Consider the following 20,767-nt stretch of genomic DNA (forward strand, 5'->3'; position numbering starts at 1 on the left):
AGACGCCGACATCGAGTTACCAGTCCAGCGAATACAGCTGAAGAAGATTTGCGGATAATTATAGAAGGAAGGTCGCTTTGGTGGTCTGCAGAAGCGCTACCGTAGTCACGAGGGCAGCACAACATTGGTATCTGATAGCCGGGGTAAAATGACAGCGAAGACCGACCGGTAGTAAGAGTGGCTTCAATACCGATCTTGGTGCTAAATTTGAATGGCGTTAACGCTTTTACACATCGACCCGTGAAAGATTCCATTAGTTGGGTATCTTGGGATTGGTGCTCGGTGAATCTAGATCTAAACAAATGAAGGGATGTAGATGCACTCCGTGTAAGTAGAAGCGGCAACGCGACGGATGGGCGATCAATTTCCATAGAATGGAAAGAAAAGATGAGACAGCCGTGCCATTCTCTCCAATGAGAATTCTGAAGAGCTCAAGCTTCGATGTTTCATGCATACCTGCATTAATTTAACCCTGTTTAGACCAATATTTATTCATATTGCATTTTGGGGGAGAAAGAGCCAGCCAATTAGTGATGTATCAGATTCTTACAGATTCTTAAAGAGATGATGGAGAAAGATTGTGAGCCAATCGTTTAAAGATCACATATTTGGGAAAATGCAGTCAGTCATCTTCTTAATTTATGACTGCGGGCAGGTCCCATTCAGCAAGCGCTCGGCATTGACTTTTCTGCAGCAGTTGAATGCACCATACGATGTAAGATTGCATATGAGATAGACTCCATACTGAAATATCGAATAGCTGGAGCGACCTGATAGTCCAATGCTGAAATGTCAAAGCCTGAGAGATTAGTTGATTATCGTCGCACTTCGATTGAATCCTTCTTGATATTATCGAACTAGTCCAGTACGTGTGAGTGTGTGTACGTCCTTTTACAAAAGAAACAACTACCAGTACATCATCTTGAACATCATCTTGGAAGCTTGGAACTTGGACTGAGGTAAGATCTTACGAAGGTGGGATTGTATGTATCTACCGAGTAGTCTATTTTCGGGATCACTGCATCGCATCGTATAGTGGAGTCCTGTGAGATGTTGTAGCACGGGAAATATGAAATATTGTGGGATTGGTTTGATACCACGGTGATACATATATATCGTATGTATGTAAACGCCGAGTTTAATTGCTGAAGATACTCGAGTGGCTGGAAGAAGTTTAAGGGTAAGAATACTTCGCGCGTACCTGCCTTCTATGGTCCAATGCCTACCTACTTGCCTGCCTAGTACTTGCTTTAAAATTCTTTCTTGGAATTTTAGGACATCGGGGATTTTGTTGCGAATCGTGGAAAAGCATTGGTAAGAGGTGCTTGACACGATTTAGTGATGATCTTTGTGAATTAAGTATAAAAATAATACAAACGGAGTGAAGATCATGGCCATCTATGCGGCCCGTCTTTGGAGTCTACGGAGTATTGTTATCACGCCGCGAAATAAACTTTTGTATCCAGGAAGAAATCCTCAAGAAAAAAAAAGGGCGATACCCGAGATTGTCCAATGATCAATCATCATGTTGGTTCGATCGCTTATTCACCGGGTTCCCCTTCATCCATGATTCAAATTGAAGAAGCCATCACGAAAAAAAGGGTTTCCCTTGAACGAAGAGGTTGGATCTGTGGTTCCGTGATAGTCATAGCAGGCAATACCTTGCTATAATTCAGATATATTTTGTGTAATCGAGTTTCAAGTTGATGATCAAACAGGCACCTCCAATTAGGCTTGATCTTGTAAGTTGTCTGGTTCGAAAGAATCCACATTCCTTGAAAGTAGACGTAGAAATTGAATCAAGAAATTCTCCCGAGAACCTGTGAAGACCTTCCATTTTCGATGGCGAGGTGCTTCCATTCCATACGATTGTAAGGGAATTCTGATCAGGTGAGTTTCAGATTTGCGATGTTTACCTCATTACATTTTGACCCTTGAGGTACGGCGCCATACTGTAGGTAGTAGATATGACAAGGTACATCCTGTGTGTGTCATAGGGGGTCTAGTTCAAAGCGCGCGCTGCTATAAGGTTATGCATTGATGGCGGGGAGTTATGACATGGGAAGATCTAGCTAATGATGAACGAGAAAACCAACATCAGTCAGTGAAGGCTACGATTGGATATTTTCGTTATGATCGGAAATATGGGAGGCCACGCCACTGGAGATGGATGAGAAATATCGGTCACTCAAGTCGGCCCACCGACTCCCAATTCGACCCAAGTGCTGTTGAAAATAGGAACATCAAAACGATGCGAAAGCCGGCAATCTCAATTCAATGTATTCGTATGGTGTCGCATGAATTCATAGAGCTTGTGATGAACGTGTCAACCGTACCATCACCGTCCGAAAGATCTGAAGCAGGGCCACGAAAGGATGTTTCCAAGTTCGAAGACTACAAGAATAGAAAGATTGGCAGTCATTCACACACCTCTCAACGGCTTCAAGGAGTCATTATGAAAAATAGTACCTGCAATTTTGAGGCAAACCGAGGTCTCCTCAGCGTCGTTTCACAATATCATATTTACCCCCCTATGGATACGACGGGCGCGGGATGACATACCAAGCATTTTCGTGACTCGCGGGTTGAATAATCCGTCGTTTTTGGAGCGGAGGTCGCATCGTTGGTCTCAACCACATGGATGGTATTCGTCAATTGTAGTCTGTCAAAAGCTTCGATCCTAGAAATTCACGGGTCTGCACACCGAGTAAGTTTGCCGTCATAGCAACGATCATCCAACGAGTTTGACGCTCAGATCGCGTGCTATTCACGCAGAGGCATTTACTTTTCGTTCTCGAAGCTGTCTATCTCCACGCTCGTCCATTCGGATTGCGGATGAGATGATTAGAAGTACGATGCTCCGGTACTTCTTCTGACCCTTATGATGAGAGGAAAGCCTTAGATCGGATCTAGTCAGACTACAAGATAGTTAAGAATCTAATCACTCCCTCCTCAATTTTCTTCCAGCCAAGAGATTTGCCTCTCTGTCAACTTAACGCATGAATCTTCTTCTTAGGTCTTCCAATGTACCAATGTACTGCACTGACTGGATCATCTGTGCTTGGATATTGAAATGTCATAACGAATGTTTTTCGCCGCATCTATTGAATAGCACTTCCGTCAACAACGCCCCTCAGGATCCACTTCCTCCCCACGCAGAAAGGTGATTTATGCCAAACATGGTCTTCCCAGTTCTTATTCAAGATCAAATATAGAAACACGCTGTCTTCAGCTTCCTCAATTGCAAGTTCCGAGTCCCCAAGCGGTCGCACTAGCTCATTTTGTGATGTCTCTCTGGAAATTCAATTCTAAATCTCGTTCCCAGTTCGAATATTACTCCGCTCTCCCATGCCGATACGACCCTCGGGGCTCCATTAACTAATGGGCCAACGACTATTAGATCGTCATATCAATGAAAGAGCATTCCTTTCTGTGAGGTTCGACCGAGAAAGTAATTTGCATAGGGAGGAACCACAATTTTTACTCCCGATGCAAGAAGCATGGTCCAGATATGCAGATGGCAAGGTTACGCGGAGATTACATATCTAATGAGGTATATGAAGCCGATGCAAGTGGTGGCATAAGATTCAAGAGACAGCATAATTATGTGAGCCTAGCAAGGGATGAAGGAGAAGCAAGAAAGGAAGAAGCATTTTCTCATCGAAAATGCAGGTCGCAAGTGATGTGGAGAAACTCCAAAGATATATGTTTCATATTCCATGAACTTAATGCTTTGAACTATTGTACCCAGTTTTTCAAATAATAATCGATTTTGCTTAACGTTGATCTAAAGTTCTAGAGTGAGCTTTGATCTGGATTGCTTGTAGGCCCACCCCAAAATCCTAGTGAATATGGTTGTGGAAGACAACCTTGAAACACAAATTTCCTGCCTTCCTCAGATGATGCACGAGAAACAAAGCCACCACCTTGAAAACGGCACAGTTACATAGAGATTCCTAGGAGTTGTACACCTCCATCGTCACCAATTCATTATTGGGGTTACGCTTACAGTACCTTCGGTTATGCTTCGCCTCCTTCCTCTTCCCACCTCATGACTACATCTTGGATAAATCGGCAATGGCATGAAAGAAAATGGACCGGTAGGTTTGTATACATACTCAGTCCATACGTGAGATCACATATCAGGAGAGAAAGCCACTCAATGGAGGAAAAAGGGAGCAGAAAACTAGAAACAAGCGCCAGGAGCAGATTGTGACGCGTGCAGTCTCTACCCTTGATCGGAATACCTTCTCAAACACGAGGCCTGAGGTGATAGCATACCATTGATTCTTGACAGGGCTCCAATCAAGCCACCGAGGAGGCTTTTCACATTTGCCTTATTTTATGAAAATTGGACAGATGAGTGAGAGGAAGAGAGGGAGGCTTTTGGGAATGATAATAAGGGATAATAAGCCCAGATTACATTGATAGAACCTCATGGATGTTGGAAAGGAAAATCAATCATTCCGTTATTATTTCTCTTTCTCAGGCTTCACAGATACAAGTATACAATGGGCGGGCGGGTAGAGAGTTGCACGAAAGGATATAAATTTAGATGGAAGAATTAATTGGTTGAATCAGCAGCACAAGTCATGTTTTATTATCTGTCAGCTACTCTGTACACTGTACGAGACTGTATATCAAATTATCAACAGCCAGTAGCAGTCTCTAGACGGACCTAGTCTCATTGAACACCTAGGGATTTCTATTAATATTTGCTCTCTCAACGCCGTTTTAATATTATTGCTCGATGTCAGAATCCAGAATGAATGATGATATCCTAGCGGTCACTTTCTTGAGTCATTCATGCAAATGCATTTTGTATCGTCCTGTGTGCGTACCTAGGTCTCAAAGAAGGTACTTCTTGATGCTTTGTCATTTTGGATATGATCTATCGATTCGGGAAATCATGCCTCCGCAATGTGTACCGGGTTTTCCAGGACAATATCAACATAATTCAACAGTTGAACCTCTCTTTCAATGAATCTCAATAATATGACTGATTTAATTCTAAATCGAAGACATCTCTTGACGACCACTTTCTCCTTCGGTTACAGTATCAGTATCAGTATCTCATGTCTCACTCATACTCCGTAGTAAAAAAAACTTAAAATCATTTCAACGGGGCAGCTCTTTCTGTGCTCTAGAAGGAGAATGATTTCCATTTGACATCCACTTTCCCATACAAATCCACCCAGCTGCCATTTCTCAATAGTAAGAGATCAAAAGTTCACGGAATCCTATTACCGACCCCCCTCCCCAAAGTAGAGGAAGCCAGAAGAAGAAATATCGGGAAATTATACAGTACATACGAGGTACATACCTCCACCCAGGCCAGGACCTACTAGGTATGATTGTTGTACGCACAGTGCACACCGACGAGCATACACACACACGAACACACACCGACGAAAGGACTGAAAGCCATCTACAACGCACACACATTCACGTTCTCCTCCATCTCCGAGATTCTTTATTAGCGTCATCCTCAGGATTCTGTGCTACTACCTACTACCTACTACCTACAGCATTCCATCCTTCGTTCTTCAATACCTCCCTAGGTAATCACTCTTGCGCTCACTCACCTGCATATCGCACATCGCATGCCGCACACATAACCCATACGACCTTGATAACCTTCAACTACTTCTTCCCCCTGGACGCTTGCTTCAGATCACGATAACAGCCAATCTGATCCCTCGAACCTTCCACAAGCTAGCCACCTAGTAAGCACTCTCAGACCTATTAGCAATAATCCCTGTTCAACGACTGCTTGTTCAACGACTTTTACGAACATTACGACTTCCCAGCAGTAACGGGCGAGCACACGAAGAAGCAAAAAGGTTGTCTAGCATTCCTTCTCTCCCCCTCGAGTTTGAAGCTGGATCATCGAACCCAACGGCACTTTGTACAGATCCTCTCGTCATTATTCGACGCATGAGGCACGAACTACACGATAGCACCGCACCGTACCTAGGGATTTCCCACTCATTCAACCCGGGGTCATACTTTTTACCCACTCGAACAAGCAGCTACCCAAGTTCCGGAGGTTGTAACCTTTAAAAGAGCAAGTGAAAAAGACTGGAGAAGACGTCTTTTTTGAGCACAAACCCAAGCACAACCCATCCCCAATCACCCACCCCTTGACCATTTCTTACCACACTCCCCCGTAAGCAACTTAGCACCAGAGCAAAGCGAGGATAAAGCAAAAAGCCAAAGCAGCGAGCGCGATTATAATCCTTGAAAACATTACCAAAAGCAAGTTAGAGCGAAAGGGGGAGGGGGAGAAAGAGTCAAGAGTCAAGACACGACACAGAGAGAGCGGACCATCCACTCATTCCACCAGCGTTCTTCCTTGGCTACTACTCATACCCACCCACCCGTTCTTTTACCCATTCCAGTTGTTATTGGGATTATTATTATATTATTCATTATTATTTTTATTATATTATTATATTATTATTGTTATTATTCTCATTCTCATTCTCATTATTATTATTACTTCATTCTTCGTCGCCTTCTTCTCCCTCTTGACCCTTACCCAGTCAGTTCTCCGTCAAGTGCAGCAGTGTGCACACCACACCACTTTCACCAAACATCCACCATCCAAGTCAAAAAAGATCCAAGGCCCCTACCACTTTTCGACCGCGCAGACCAGGTCCAAAAAAGGCTCAGATTTGAGATTCTCAAACGACTATTAACTCAAACATTCCATCTTAAACCCCCCCCCGTGCCTTCCTCATCTCAAACTCGAAAAAAATAATCTACGTCTCTCATTCTCGTCGCAGGTCGCCCGTACATCCAACAAGAAAGCACATTCTACCCCTCAGCCGCAGTCAATATCTTCTATTGATCGTAGCACGCACCCGAGGGTCTCTCTTCATTTACCGACCGAACGAAACGAAAAGAGTCGCGGCGAAAGAGATTAGATTTTGTTTTTGAAAAGTGTTGTTGTCGCGGCACGTTTCCCTACACCTTTTCGCTCGCCGAAGCTTCTATCATTCACTTCCTTCAGTCGTCCGGTCGACCTTTAAACACATACACCCTTCTCTTAATTTACCAAACCGCGATTAGACGGTTTTGTTTCCTCTTCTTCTCTCCTTCTTCTCTTCCTCTTTCTCTTTTTAAATACATTTGAAAAAGAATTCGAGTCAAGTTCTTGCTGGCCTCGAACCCCTCGAACGTCAACTGCTTCATCTGGCTTTATCTGTACCGGAGCAGGCCCTCCATTCGGACACCAACCCTATCATTCCATAGAACGTCCTTACGATCCCGATACCAATTCAGTTCTCTGACACTCGCTTCGCTCTCCAAATTTTCGAGGATACTATTGCTTCATTAACGTCGCTGATTTCCCAGTACTTCAAACATTAATCAACACGTCCCATCTTCGGTTTATCGTGTTTCTCAGCCTTACGGCCTCGCCGGTGTTTCGATTCCCCACTCGGTTCAGTTGACATCTTCCCACACAAAACTGTTCTTGAGTCGTTGTTTCGACTCAATTGAATGGCGCATATGATGTATTCGCAACATCATGCGACGATGGCTCCTCCACAGAAACCAGAGACCTTCATGCTGAGCAGTGAAGCCCAACAAAGTCTCCCTCAAGATGCTCAAGTAGCACTCCAACAAGTCGACAACTGTACGTATCAAGCATTACTGTTCAGGTGAATCACACTAACCTGACACCCAGTAAAATACTTTTTAATATCTGCTCCTGTTGATTGGTCGGCGGATCAATACATCAGACGATTTCTCCTTCCAACTGGTGAATACGTTTCCTGCGTGTTGTGGTATAGTGAAGCTGTTTCTTTATTAGGAATTTATTGGGACTGATGATGTTATAGGAACAACCTCTTTCATATTTCCGGTACCGACATTGTACGATGCCTGTCTTTTCGATTCCAAGCTTTCGGTCGACCAGTAAAGAATTCAAAGAAATTCGAGGAGGGTATCTTCTCTGATCTGCGAAATTTGAAATCTGGAACCGATGCCTCCCTTGAAGAGCCAAAGAGCGGTTTCCTAGACTTCCTATACAAGAATAATTGCATAAGAACACAAAAGAAGCAAAAGGTTTTCTATTGGTATAGTGTGCCACACGACAGGTTGTTTTTGGATGCTTTGGAGCGAGATTTGAAGAGGGAGAAGATGGGGCAAGAGGCTACAACTGTAGCAGTCAATGAACCAGCTTTGTCTTTCGAATTCGACTCGTCGCAGTCCTTGTTTGAGCAACTCACAAAGGCTCAGCAAGCCAACTCTTCATCATTCTCTGCCCAACAACCTTCATACAATCAATCACAATCAACATCCCCAGTGATGCGAGCGATGGATTCAATGCCTCCTCCACAGATGGTTCCTCAAGCTATGGCGATGCCAGAAGAGATGAACCAAATGGCAGCTTATCAACAAATGACAATGCAGCAGCCACCAATGCAACCACAGCAACATCATCATCAACAACAAATGCACCAGGTCAAGAGAGAGCCTGATTTCAACCGCGTTCAATACAACCAAAATGGTGTCCCAATCGGGCAAACACATCAGCGACATGCCTCTATGCCTGCATACGGATTAGAGTACTCTCCCGCGCCCTCGTTCGTTTCATCACATTATGAAGATTACAGTGCTCGTGGTATTTCATTTGAGCCAATTACTCCACCTCAACAAGCCCTTGGAATGGGAGCTGAACCGGCTTATATTGCAAATGAAGAAACTGGTCTCTACACAGCAATTCCGGATCACATGGGTGGTGTCAATGGCCTGCATACTATGATGCAGCTACCCCCATCAAACTTGTCTGGTCCACAATTTTCGCATGCAACCAGAGGTTACGGAGCAAACAATGTCTACTCAGTGATTGAGGGTTCGCCAACGTACAAGCAAAGAAGACGCCGCTCGTCAATTCCTCCAGGAGTTGCATCAATCGTTGCTGCTGCCGCCGCAGCTGGTCAACATTCTCACCAAGCCCACAGGCCATCAGATCTACGAAGATCGGTCTCGCATTCTGTTGGACCAGTAGCTGAAGGTGACGAGTCAGGCGAAAACTCTCCACCTGGACTTACATACAGCAACCAAATTCCTCATCAGATGGCGCACCACAAAGAATTAGTTGATTTCTCCAGACATGGAACTCCCCTGTCTACTGTCGAGGATTCTCCGCACATGAACCCAATGTCCTTGCAACAATCAGACTTCCAGTTAAACAATGATGATCTTGCAGGCGATAGCCCACTTGATCATTCCCCTCAACGAAGACACATGCAAGGACCAGGCGGAGTAGTGCGAAGAGCACGAAGCGCCACGATGATGGAACTTGGTCCCTATCCCCAAAAATCACACTCATGCCCAATCCCCACTTGCGGTCGTCTGTTCAAGCGTTTAGAGCATCTCAAACGGTATGTTTCATGTTTTCATTTCTTCTTCATTTCTTTTGTCCGGCTGTAGATCAAGCCGCTGACTTACCCCCCTCCAGACATGTGAGAACCCATACACAAGAAAGACCCTACATCTGCCCACACTGCAGCAAAGCATTCTCCCGCTCAGACAACCTAGCACAGTATGTTACACATTATTTGAATTTCAATCCCAACCACACCACCATACACACAGCATAACCGTCCTCGCCTAAATCCAGTTATTGATATTTCGAACATGAGCTAACAAGTATCCAATAGACATCGTCGTACACACGATCGTGGTGATGGATCTGAAGGTGCCTATGGCAGCTATAGTGGTGAAGAAGAAGACTTTGAGGGTGAAGATCATCTTGGACCCCTCGAAGACGCCTCTCCCAATTCCGAGAATGGTTACCTCCCACAAAGCATGACGTCGAACTTCAACGGCATGCCTATGTCAATGGGAATGATGAATCCTGGTATGGCTGCCCCCAGTCAGCTCATCAATACACATCAACTCATGCAGCAACCGATATAGAGTTCGCTCTAAGCTCCCCGTCGTTTGAATAATGCAGGCTTCTCGGCATCATTTTTGTTCACCACTTAGTCGACTTTGACACCTTCTACTTCCCCTCTTTGTATATGATCTTTTTAGTAGTCTTTTTCTCTATTTTGTTTTCATTGCATAGCTTTGCGAGTCCTGCCGTATGCTACACATTTTCATTGGCCCTCCAAAGCTTTCATATTTACCTCTATTTCCTTTTAGTTTTTATTTGATACGGCTTTTCTATAGGCGCTACGGCCTGTCGTGTTGGTTGCAGCTGCTTGGGATTACTTTGATGATCATGATGGATTTCTTTATGAAGCTCTCAAAACCCTCATCACTTTTTGTGGGTTGTTCGGATAATTGGGAAAAATGGGGTGTCTACAAAGGAAGGAAGGAACAGAAATTTCCAGGAATGGGTAGAGTGGGCAGGCAATGGCAGGTGGATATCTTGTGTATTTTGTCTTGCCTTGTCTTGTCACTGGCTAATGGACTATTGTGCTCTCTATCACGAGGTAGATGGAGCGCGTAGTCCGGGGCTAGTTTTGTACGCAATGCGATTTCTTTTTGTGGGGTCTCGCTGGGTTGTTAGTTGGAGTGGCAGTTTGCGCGTTACAAACTGAGAGAAGGGAGAACATCACAAGGGCGAAGATGAAGGAGGTAGAGATGAACCTCCTTGTGTATAATCAAAAATGTTTTTGTATGTTCGGTCATTTTGGTCTTGGGGAGGGGATTTATGGTGTTGATCGATTGATATGAGATCGATGAGTGGAGTTGATATGAAGTGAATATGAGATGCGATGAAGAGAATTATAGACTATGTTATACCCAACTTTTACTTTGCTCGTGTGTCTTGATGTTTTTATGATGTGAAATGAGAATTTTCTTTGAGTGAAGAAGGATTTAAAAATAACCTGACACTGAGTAATGATCCAGAAGATATCACTAGGTAATTTCCACCCACTTCGATCTGGCCCGTATCATCTCTGTGATTCTTCAAAATGCCAGGTTTTATTATATGGTTACTACTATCTACTTTGTTCTGAGCATTTCTTCATCAGTGGAATAGAAAGAATATACAGAATGAAACTCTCACAGTATGGTAAACGTTGAAAACCGAGCTGTGCCAGCATCATCGGGCTTGGTGCCGCGATCTAGCAAGTGATTTACGATATTTTCGTGGGCGTAAAACTTCCCAATGGCGCCGCTAGGCTCATCGCAGACCTCAACTTCCAAGCTCCACTCCGGAATTGATAGTGCTAAGATAGCTTTCGTTGAGAAGCCGGATGGAAAGATCTACAGAGCGTGTGTATGTGACGATTGATATGTTGGGTATGTGATAGGGATGGATGGATGTTCTGTGCTCAATAGGATACTTGTAAGATCTTACTTTGTTTCTATTGTTTGTGTTGAGTGGGTGAGTGAGTGAGTGAGTGGGATCTTGGAGGATTGTATCTCGAGTGGATAACTGCGAAGTTTGAGTTGGTGCAGTTGTGAGTTGCATTCATGTCCGCTGGCTACTAGAGTGATCGACAGTGTTAACAGATTCAGCTTAACATTCAGATCACAATCGAGATGTTTTTTTTTGGTTTTTTTTTTAAAAAAAAAATGAGGATTCATAAATAGTAGTAGATATAGGTATGTATAGTGGGTGTTGTAGAGTGGATTGGATAGTGGGAAATTAGAGAACTGGCTGTGAGTATTTGATACATTTTGGGTAGATAGATAGGTAGGTATTTATAGATGAATTATTTAATCCTACTTGATTTTAAATTTTCAGGCTATGCTATTTATATAAACTACGTTTCATAAACCCATGCTTCAACCTGCTATCTTACACTGTGTACCTTCATCATCTATGCTTGTTTGACCGCAGCGCAATGAACTTCTATGTACATATTTCCTCTAATGAGAGGCTCAAGCCTATCGACTACCTCCCAGTTCATGAACACCGTCTGTGTAGATTTTCGTCCATTGCCTATAACCAAGCAATCATCCTCCGTGAGTTTCTGTTGAACATCCTGTTTCAAAATCTTTGGTACAATGGACGGATGGCGCTTACAGATATGCCCCTCCATGACATCGGCGGTGGCATACTTGCGCAAGTTATCCGGCAAGTTGGAATTGCGAGTCATCTTCTTGCAGTACCAAAGATACTGCTTCCAGTCATATCCATACCACAATCTCTCGATCTTGACGCTCTGCAAGAATGTTTCCGGAACTTGTATCTGCATGATCCAGGTCTCGCCGTGGACATCGTACCTTGCTGCCCATTGGCGGTAACACTCCGCAGTCTCCTTCTCCCGCGTCCAATACCATGCTAAATTCTGCCCGTTGAAATCACCTCCAGTGTATGTTGCTAAGAATTGCATGTTGAGATTTCCGTTTTCCTCGATGAGCGTCGTTGGCTTCTGATAGTCGAATCCTGTGCTCTTTCCTTTGTACAAAGTGACGAATCCTGGGCGGTCCTGCGGGGGAGTTTGAACAATTGTTACATGCTCACGCGGGAACATTTCGCCAGCAAACTTGGACTCCAAGCTCATGGGGGCAGAACTCGTGGCTAAAGCGACATTTGTGGTAGTAGTGGAACCACCAGGCTGGAAAACACCGTCAATCTTTCCTCTCTCCTTCCCCTTCTTAGTGCGGATGGTTCGGATGGCTTGAGACTTCAAGATATCGAGATATCGCATCGCGGTTCCATATCTAGAGCGCATGGCAATGTCCAACCAAGCAGCAAGTGTCTCGGTCTCGAACATAGCTTTATGCTCTGGAGCCGTCATGCAGTTCACCATTTCTTCTGAAATCCCAAGACGTCTCATTGCCTCTGCTGGTCGATCAAGAAAATCTCTGAGAGGCTCTCTCTCGAGGTTGCTAAGCTCGACAAGGGCGTGACTAGAAAGAATGAAGGTCAGCAATGTTCTACACCCTTTGAAAAACGGAATATATGGCTGCTAGTAGCGTGAGTGAAGTGTCACTACTTACTCCTTAAGGTCATATGGATTAGAGTCTGGATCTGGACGAGCAGACCATCTTGTGAAAATCTCCGCGGCTTTGGGTCTCGTATATCCAAGATATTCGACAAGAGCTAGACACTCGAGGCTCTCCGGAAGGTCGAAACTTCCAACGCTTGCTGCACCTTTGTGAAGGACTCGGATTGAAGTTGTAGATCCAGAACTTAATGAAGATGTAGTGCTTCCATCGCTATTCTCTGGACCTAAAGATTTTGGTATCAGTAGTTGTTATATTGGAGCTGGAAGATATCAATGAATGATGTTTCCAAGAAAGCTTACTCAAAAGCCCGGTAGAAACCTTTCTCTTCCCGTTAATGGAAGCGCCAATGATTTTTTCCTGCTCGAGAATCTGAAACTCCTCGGGTTTGAGTCCCTCAAAAGACAAAGACATGTTGAGAAGCTATGCTATATAGTAATTAATGGGAAGAGTTGTGATGAAGGGTTTTTTGTTCTTGAAATGTATGTGAGAAATTTGTGAAGATAATAGGGAGGCCAAAGTCGAGACTTTATACCCTTCGAAAGAAGCCTTGTGTATCTACGGAAGGTACAAATCTTGAATCACGTGTGCCATCAATCGTGTAAATAGTGTGTGATTCACACACTTAGTGCATGTGCTACCTCTCTTGAAACAAGAACCTGATACAATTGTGTTGTAAATCATTGGTGAATCATTCGCGTTATCTTCTGTAGTGTGTGAATCATTCATGAATTAAGCTCATCAATGACGCGCTATACTCATTACGGTAAATGGTCTCCCCTAATCCAAAGTCAATCTAGCCAAGAGAACACTACTTCTAATTTGTATGATGTAGTATATTTGCTCTAGCTTTTAAGATCATCTTGGGATTATATTTAAGTAATTTAGATAAGTATTTTCCATAAGTAGAATAGATTTTGCCATTGCCATTGCCATTAACAAAATCCAAATATTCATAATTTCAAAGTTCCCACGAAGAAATTCTCGGAATAATTGAAAACGCCTATATCCCCTAATCTAAGCGATGCTTTCGGAATATTGTTAGTTACCTAGGTATATTCAAATATTTTTTCCTTTTTTTATTTGAATAGAAAAAATAAAAAGCAATTAATTAATTATTCCTTGAAGTTTATTTTCCTTTTTATATTTATAAATTAGATTCGGATAGTATATCTATTTATTTATATCGATTTCCTAAATATCGAGAGAATTGATGATGAGAATGATGATTTGTTGATGCAAACCGTCAAAAATGGGGAAATGAAATTTAAAGCTCATCGAAATTTGGAAAGTATTGGCATTCTTCCACACTCAATACTGACAAAATCCTGGGATGTCAATATAGATCTGGATGTAATATACACACCCAACTAAATCTGCACAAAATTGGACAGAGGTAGTAACAAGAGAACACTCTTCCTCCTCGTCAAGGTCCGCGAGCCAAAGACCAGATTGCATGTCATTGAAATGCATTTTTGGAACCTTAATTTCCAAATCAGAACCGTACAAATAGCCTGGTCTTCCTGTCCTTTCTCATTTGTAAATAGGAAACAGTACTGTACAACGAGAGATTCTCGATGTTAGACCACGTCATACGAACCCCGCACTTTCACCCCCAGTTGAACTTTCAACCTATCACTCTCGTAAATCCCAAGGTAATGTCACTTCAAAACCTGCATTTAGAGCTCATTCAATTGGTACAAATGCAAAGCTTGATATTTCGCCTACATAAAGCCCACTAATTCACTCTAAGCACCAAAGCACTTCTCATACCCAACCATTGTAAACCTATATCTGACATCATTGTTATGCAACCTCGTCAACGCTGTCTTCAATCCCTCCTCATTAATATCAATCGTCTCCACCCAACTCTTAATTCCCTTCTCAACTGCCAAATCCAACATGGCGAGAACTTCTTTCCTGCTGCCCAAATGACTTCCTCCGAGGAGTACACCGTTCTTCAACAGTTGGAAGTTATCAATGGTTTGGCCTTCGCCTTCAGGTAATCCAACAGATACCCAGTGTCCGTGAACGTCGAGAAGCTCGAGATATTCGGCCAAATTGAAGCCGGAAGATGAGGAGGCAGTGTTGACGATCAAGTCAAAGGTCATGATGTGCTCTTTGTTCCAATCCTTGTCGGCAGTGGCGAGGAAGCCGTCGGCGCCGAGTTTCTTGGCATCGGCTTCTTTGGCATGGGTTCTGTTTGTAAGTACAGATTAGTATCTTTCTCATCTCAGGAACTTCATGAGGAACTGGGTGGGCGATATCAACATACCTCGAAATAACCCAGGTCTCGGCTCCCAAAGCCTTAGCAAACATAACTCCAAAATGTCCAATTCCACCCAACCCCACAATACCCACCTTCTTTCCTGGTCCACAGCCATTTCTGACCAACGGACTATACGCTGTCAAGCCAGCACACAACATAGGAGCTGCCTGTTCACTCTTTAATCCGTCTGGGATGGGGAAGACCCAATGTTCATGAGTTCTAACGTGACTAGCATAACCACCCTGGGAAACGATTCCAGTTTCTGGCCAGACGGCTCCATAGGTATCGAGCTGATGGCGACAGTATGTTTCATTATCATTCTTGCATTGACGGCATTGGAGACAAGAGTATGATTGGGCGCCGACACCGACACGTTGACCGGGTTTGATGAGAGTTACTTTTGGGCCGACACGGAGGGCTTCACCTACGATTTCTAAGGACAGATTGAGAACGTTAGTATATTTTCATTCTTTCACAACTATCCAATTGAGCTCTCGCTCATCCGATTTTCCCTCAAGCCCAAAATTGGAAACGTAAAACGGTAGAAAGAGAAACGGGGAAACCATACCATGCCCCACACAGAGCGGAAACTTTTGTTCACCCCACCCTCCACTAACAGTGTGCAAATCACTGGCGCAAACACCACAGGCCTGGATTTTGATATCGACATCGTAGTCACCGAATGGTTTGGGTGTATATTCATTCTTGTGAAACTCGGTCCATTTCTTAGGATCTTCAATTTGGAATCCGGTGAAAGTGTCTGGGTATCCCATTTTCGTATAATCTGTAGAGATGAGTTTTGGAGGGGTATATATTGGGGGGTATTTAAACAGAGGAGTGTGTTAAAGACCGAGATAGACGATATGAAGAGTGGTATGAGGAAACAGGAGAAGGGGAAGAGAGAGAGGAAAGTGAGAAAGGAATCTCTGAATAATAAATACTTCCTTATACACCCGCCAAGGCATCTCCATTTTCCCCCCATCCATGGGGAGAATCATGGGGGGGCATATGGAGGGTTTACAATCCCCATTTAGGGGCCATTCACCCCACCATCCCAGCGGGGTTGATAATTTGGATTTATCTCATCAAATAGATTAATGGCATTGAGATTTTTTTCCGGGGTCGTTGTCGTGGGATGTTCATTTTATCCGTCGCCGGGGAAGTCTCGTTTGATACGTGGATCTCAATGCGGCTGCTTATTTTTCCACCACTTATAATGCGAAATTGGGGGAAATTTCATCATGGTACATAGTAGTACTGGTGGTACATAACATTCGCGGCAGATGCTAATTCACATGTCGGTAATATCTAGATCTCAATCAACTCACTTAATAACATGTTATTAAATTGAAATATAGAATTATACTTTCTGAACAAGAACTAGTGATTTATTTAGTTGAGAAAAAAACTATACTAAAAGCTTCATTTTCGCTACCCCTGAAGTCGCAGATCCATTTCGCAAGACAAAGACACGTTTATTATCTACAGCGATCGTACACAGTTGTAAAGATCATTCCAAATGTAGCATAAAGGTTCATTGGAAAAATTGAAAAGCTTAGCAATATGTAAAGGTTGTAAAAAAACCCAGCTAAGTTCTATTAGTTTTGATGTTTCGATCGTTGCTTAAGTTTTCTCCAGATTTTGCGAAGTCAAGAATTGGGCCTCCCCTTATCAATTGCGATTCTTGAAGACACAATCGAACCGGCCTGCTTTAGCAAATGTAACTATTATTATGATCAGTTATAAACAGTAAAAAGCCGAAAGGGGAGATTTTTCATACTTCCTTCAAAGTCATAATTCTTTGCCTTAAAGCTTCACAATATCCGACATTATATTACTAACAATAACTAATATAGCTGTAGAATATAGCTTAGTATCTATCTCGGAGTTCAAATACTTCAACATTCAATTACGCATATATATATGAAGACTGTCCTGTCCTGACTGTGCTTCAGTTTCAACCCCAACAAGGGAAGACTCTCGCATTCGTGTAATTTTTACTACTTGTGTTCCGAATCGCAGCGGAGTGGTATCATGCTTGTCGTGATCAGAGACTGCAAAGACGAAGACTTGATCATGTTCTTTAAAACATTTTCAATGCTGACCAAGGGGAGATGGTTGAAGCAAGAGGAAGATGACCCAGGCCACAAAACCTATACTATCACGGTGCCCGGGATATTGTTATTATTGTTATCATTGTGATTTTCGTCTCGTAGGAACCTCCCTGGGGGTATAAGAGACGTGTTAGGCTAGTTACAGAGGAATAGACAAAAGAAAAACATCAATCTGATCCTCCAAGCTATCTAACAGATCTGCGAGCTTCGCTTTAGCCCCTGTGGGCTCTTCCTGGCGATCCTTCCCCGTTGTTTGCGAAGGTCAGTCTGTATCTTTCAAGCTTTTTTCGAAGGTGGGTGATCAGTGGAATATGTATGTGCGCTTCCTTTTGCTCTTTTTGTGGTAGCGGTGCATTCAGCATCCGGGTGTTTATGGCGGCTGTTCCCTCGCGCCTAGTAGACTTGCGCCTAGTTGCACAAGTTGCGATCTGGTGTTTTTATAGTTGGTTTGAGATCGGGTGGGAAAGCTAAATGTTAGTAAGGGGGGCAAGTGATCCGGGGGATGTGCGGGAGCAGCGCATCCACCTGTTGAATTTTGGATGCTGGCCGCTTCGGTGTTCCAGTTAGCACCCCCGTCCTCCTTATTGCTCTTATCGCCCTTCCTACTAGAGGGTGTTTGTTATCCACAGTTTTAAGGCGGAAGGCTAAGCGTAGTCTAGGTTCCTCAACTGCCACTCTTCCGGATGGAAGCCCAGCGTCTCTAAAGAGGGTGGCATTTGGGCAGGTCCTCCATACCGGGAGTACCCCTCGGGCCGCCGCTGCAATTTTCCTTTCCACTGTTTGTACATATTATTCCTTGCCCGCCCGGACTGTAGGGTTATTTGCCTTTTTTTTCTCTCCGTACCCGTTGTGGGGATAGGTGTCACCAACGACTAGCGTACCATATTCTCGGGATTTAAAAGGATCAAGGCGCTCGCATGAGATATTCGGCCGAAGTTGATGCGAAAGAGCGAGAACGCCGAGCTGACCTCAACTGCTTGTGACCACCGACGGTTAGCATACTATGTGTGCCACTTGGAACGTCCTGTTCCAACACCAATCTCAGCAATCTTAGGGTCTTTTGATGTAGTTGGGATACTAGGATGAAGTAGGTAATTTAGTCCGTCTTTCCATAGGTAATGTTGTAATGTAGTTCTTTTCACAGAGTCAATACCAGCCTTAGTCGAAGCAAAAAGGACATTAGTCTGTACTTTATACATTCGTCGAGGAAAATTCTTGAGTTGGCCTGGATCTAATACTCATGCAAAAGCTAACGCATCCGGATGCGCGCTGAAGCAGAAGATATATTGGTTGCCGGCGTAGTACCTAATCTGGAAGTGCTGATCCACTAGGCTGGTTGTATAATATCAGAGCATAGGTATGCAATGTAACTGAAAAAGTGATCAAATTCAATTGGGTGTCAATATTTGCAACTACTATGACAGAAAACTTCAAACAAACATCCAGCGAAATGCTTGCAACGCATATCTGCGGTTACTCAAAACTTCTCTCCTGCAGCTCTTCTCAAGGCTTCCGCTGTCCATTCTGGATGACTGATCATGAAGCAGTGGCCACCCTCCTTGAGACTTTCTACAACATCAAAAGCGGTCGGATTCATCATTTTCACCACCTCGGGTGTGAAAGAACTCTGATCAGCCTCGCCATACAAGAAAGTTGAGGGAACATCCAACCAGGCCGCATAGGTTGCAGTGCTGAAGTATACACCGAGACTTTGAGGGAGGAGTTCGGGAATTAACTTGTCTGCCTTTTCGGATGAGATGTCGTTATAGAAGATTCTCTTGGCATCTTCTGGCTCAACAGTGAAAACCTCATTCTGCGGAGAAGAATGTAATTAGTTATGAATTTCGTTGACTGTAGGTACGAAAAATTACTTCATGAGTTGGGTCCGGGTTGGTTGTCTTACCTCGGTATCAAGTTTCATCCAGTCAGGCATTTTAGCATAATCACCCTTCGCTGCCGCCTGGAAGCTCGGAGGAGTTGCGAATCCATTGATGACTACATATCTAATGAGACCACCTTTCAAGCCTTTGGCTTCTTGATCTTTCTTGGAGAGACCCTTGGGAGCTTCGCCTCCGGGAAGACCTGTTTAGGAGTGAACGACAAGAACGACATCCTTGCCAGCGGAGACAAGTTCAGTCAAGCGTTCTCGGATGCTATTTGCATCACCATTAAAGTCTTGGTGAGATGGCTTGGCGCCGGCAGAGGGTAAGGCAAGGCTGACGGTGGGATATCCGTGCTTCTCGAGAGATTGCGCGACTTTGGAGTAAATGAGGGGCTTGTGCCATGCACCAGGAACCATAACGATAATTGGCTTTGACATGATGAATTCTTTGATGAAATATTGTATGTTGAAGAGAGATGGAGATGAGGAATGACGAGAAAGTATGCCGATAGAGGGGGTGTGGGATGGCAGTTGATAAACCACAATTTTCAACAATAAAACCAATAAAATACATGCCCAGTGGTCAGATTTTCATGGGTCACGCCGACTAGCTGTGCATCGTGCTGCAAATCCGTTTGGTATGTGGTATCGCCAACCTGGCTACCTAGGTAGGTAGTTAAAATAATTTTGACAAGCTCTGACCACCCTTTCTAGGCCATACGGAGTAGTAAGGTTCACTGGTGGGTGGTTTGTGTATATGATGCAACCTCACGTCGTGTAAGCATCAATATGACCTCAATTTCTTTGAAAGTCGTTAGATTCTCCAACTCGATACCAACCGGCCGACGCTTCAAGCAATTCTGCAGTTCCACAAATTCTGTAGCTAGATTTGGGCGGAACAATTTACGATCCTTGATTCCCAAAGCAGTGCTGACTGCAACATGTAATTTTGACAACCAATCGACCCGTGCAATATAGGTTTTCCAACTAGATACCAATTGCATCTTGTAGTAGCTTTACTGCGACTCTACAGGATAGCCAACTACAGCCTGCAAGGATATTTGTAAATCATTTCCAACTCAATACTAACTGAATCATGCAAACGCTTCCAACCTCCAAAATCAATGTTAGGGACACTATTTCCTTGAGCAATTTCCGGTCTTTATTCCAAACATGTTGCCAACAATATTGTATCAAAATTGAACATTCTTGAAGAATATGAGAGTTTTCCAAGTAAATAAGAGGATGCTGAAGCGCAGCCCCTGGGTTCCGTTTGGTCTATCTGTCTACTATACTCTTACAACATCCATTAAAAAGAAAACCTGAGCACTCAGATGACTTCCCCCAGCCCTTTGAAAGTGTGTAGCCACCTAGCGCTGTGCATGCCAATTGCAAAGTCCCTCCTTGTAACCACCAGAACGCACAAACCCCAAAATCTCCGATTCCATTCAAGCATTATAACCATCCTACGCCGTATAAATTCCTTGTCAAAGCATGATGCATCAATGCTTTTCCCTAATAAGCTCACCCATAACTCCATAGTTTCCCTTGAAACTTGTTGAGCCTGGAACCAGA

At 43.7% G+C, this 20,767-nt stretch overlaps 5 protein-coding genes across 5 annotated transcripts; 2 read left to right on the plus strand and 3 right to left on the minus strand.

The window, feature by feature from the left end:
* Nucleotides 1–2,053: 2,053 nt before the first annotated feature.
* Nucleotides 2,054–2,557, plus strand: EAE98_001734 (uncharacterized protein; the record flags this gene model as incomplete). Its single annotated transcript, XM_038949353.1, has 1 exon — nucleotides 2,054–2,557. One exon carries the CDS (start codon nucleotides 2,054–2,056, stop codon nucleotides 2,555–2,557), a length of 504 nt encoding a protein of 167 aa, XP_038814338.1.
* A 3,879-nt stretch (nucleotides 2,558–6,436) lies between these two features.
* On the plus strand, nucleotides 6,437–10,780 carry EAE98_001735 (uncharacterized protein). The gene is made up of 5 exons (XM_038949354.1): nucleotides 6,437–7,642; nucleotides 7,694–7,793; nucleotides 7,848–9,395; nucleotides 9,473–9,556; nucleotides 9,675–10,780. Exons 1-5 carry the CDS (start codon nucleotides 7,507–7,509, stop codon nucleotides 9,931–9,933), a joined length of 2,127 nt encoding a protein of 708 aa, XP_038814339.1. The 5' UTR covers nucleotides 6,437–7,506; the 3' UTR covers nucleotides 9,934–10,780.
* Nucleotides 10,781–11,795: 1,015 nt separating this feature from the next.
* EAE98_001736 (uncharacterized protein) lies at nucleotides 11,796–13,341 on the minus strand (the record flags this gene model as incomplete). Its single annotated transcript, XM_038949355.1, has 3 exons — nucleotides 11,796–12,831; nucleotides 12,922–13,153; nucleotides 13,230–13,341. The coding sequence occupies 3 exons, from the start codon at nucleotides 13,339–13,341 to the stop codon at nucleotides 11,796–11,798; spliced, it is 1,380 nt and encodes a 459-aa protein (XP_038814340.1).
* A 1,334-nt stretch (nucleotides 13,342–14,675) lies between these two features.
* On the minus strand, nucleotides 14,676–15,969 carry EAE98_001737 (uncharacterized protein; the record flags this gene model as incomplete). The annotated part of the gene is made up of 3 exons (XM_038949356.1): nucleotides 14,676–15,126; nucleotides 15,203–15,629; nucleotides 15,765–15,969. 3 exons carry the CDS (start codon nucleotides 15,967–15,969, stop codon nucleotides 14,676–14,678), a joined length of 1,083 nt encoding a protein of 360 aa, XP_038814341.1.
* A 2,818-nt stretch (nucleotides 15,970–18,787) lies between these two features.
* EAE98_001738 (uncharacterized protein) lies at nucleotides 18,788–19,630 on the minus strand (the record flags this gene model as incomplete). Its single annotated transcript, XM_038949357.1, has 3 exons — nucleotides 18,788–19,123; nucleotides 19,214–19,366; nucleotides 19,418–19,630. The coding sequence occupies 3 exons, from the start codon at nucleotides 19,628–19,630 to the stop codon at nucleotides 18,788–18,790; spliced, it is 702 nt and encodes a 233-aa protein (XP_038814342.1).
* Nucleotides 19,631–20,767: the final 1,137 nt, after the last annotated feature.

This window comes from Botrytis deweyae (genome assembly GCF_014898535.1).
Source record: "Botrytis deweyae strain B1 chromosome Unknown BDEW_003, whole genome shotgun sequence".
Classification (NCBI taxonomy): domain Eukaryota; kingdom Fungi; phylum Ascomycota; class Leotiomycetes; order Helotiales; family Sclerotiniaceae; genus Botrytis; species Botrytis deweyae.

Coding starts and splice junctions, on each gene's coding strand:
- EAE98_001735 (XM_038949354.1), top strand. CDS start 7,507: ATGGCGCATATGATGTATTCGCAACATCATGCGACGATGGCTCCTCCA. Junction 7,643..7,693: donor ACTCCAACAAGTCGACAACT/GTACGTATCAAG, acceptor CCTGACACCCAG/TAAAATACTTTTTAATATCT. Junction 9,557..9,674: donor CGCTCAGACAACCTAGCACA/GTATGTTACACA, acceptor AGTATCCAATAG/ACATCGTCGTACACACGATC.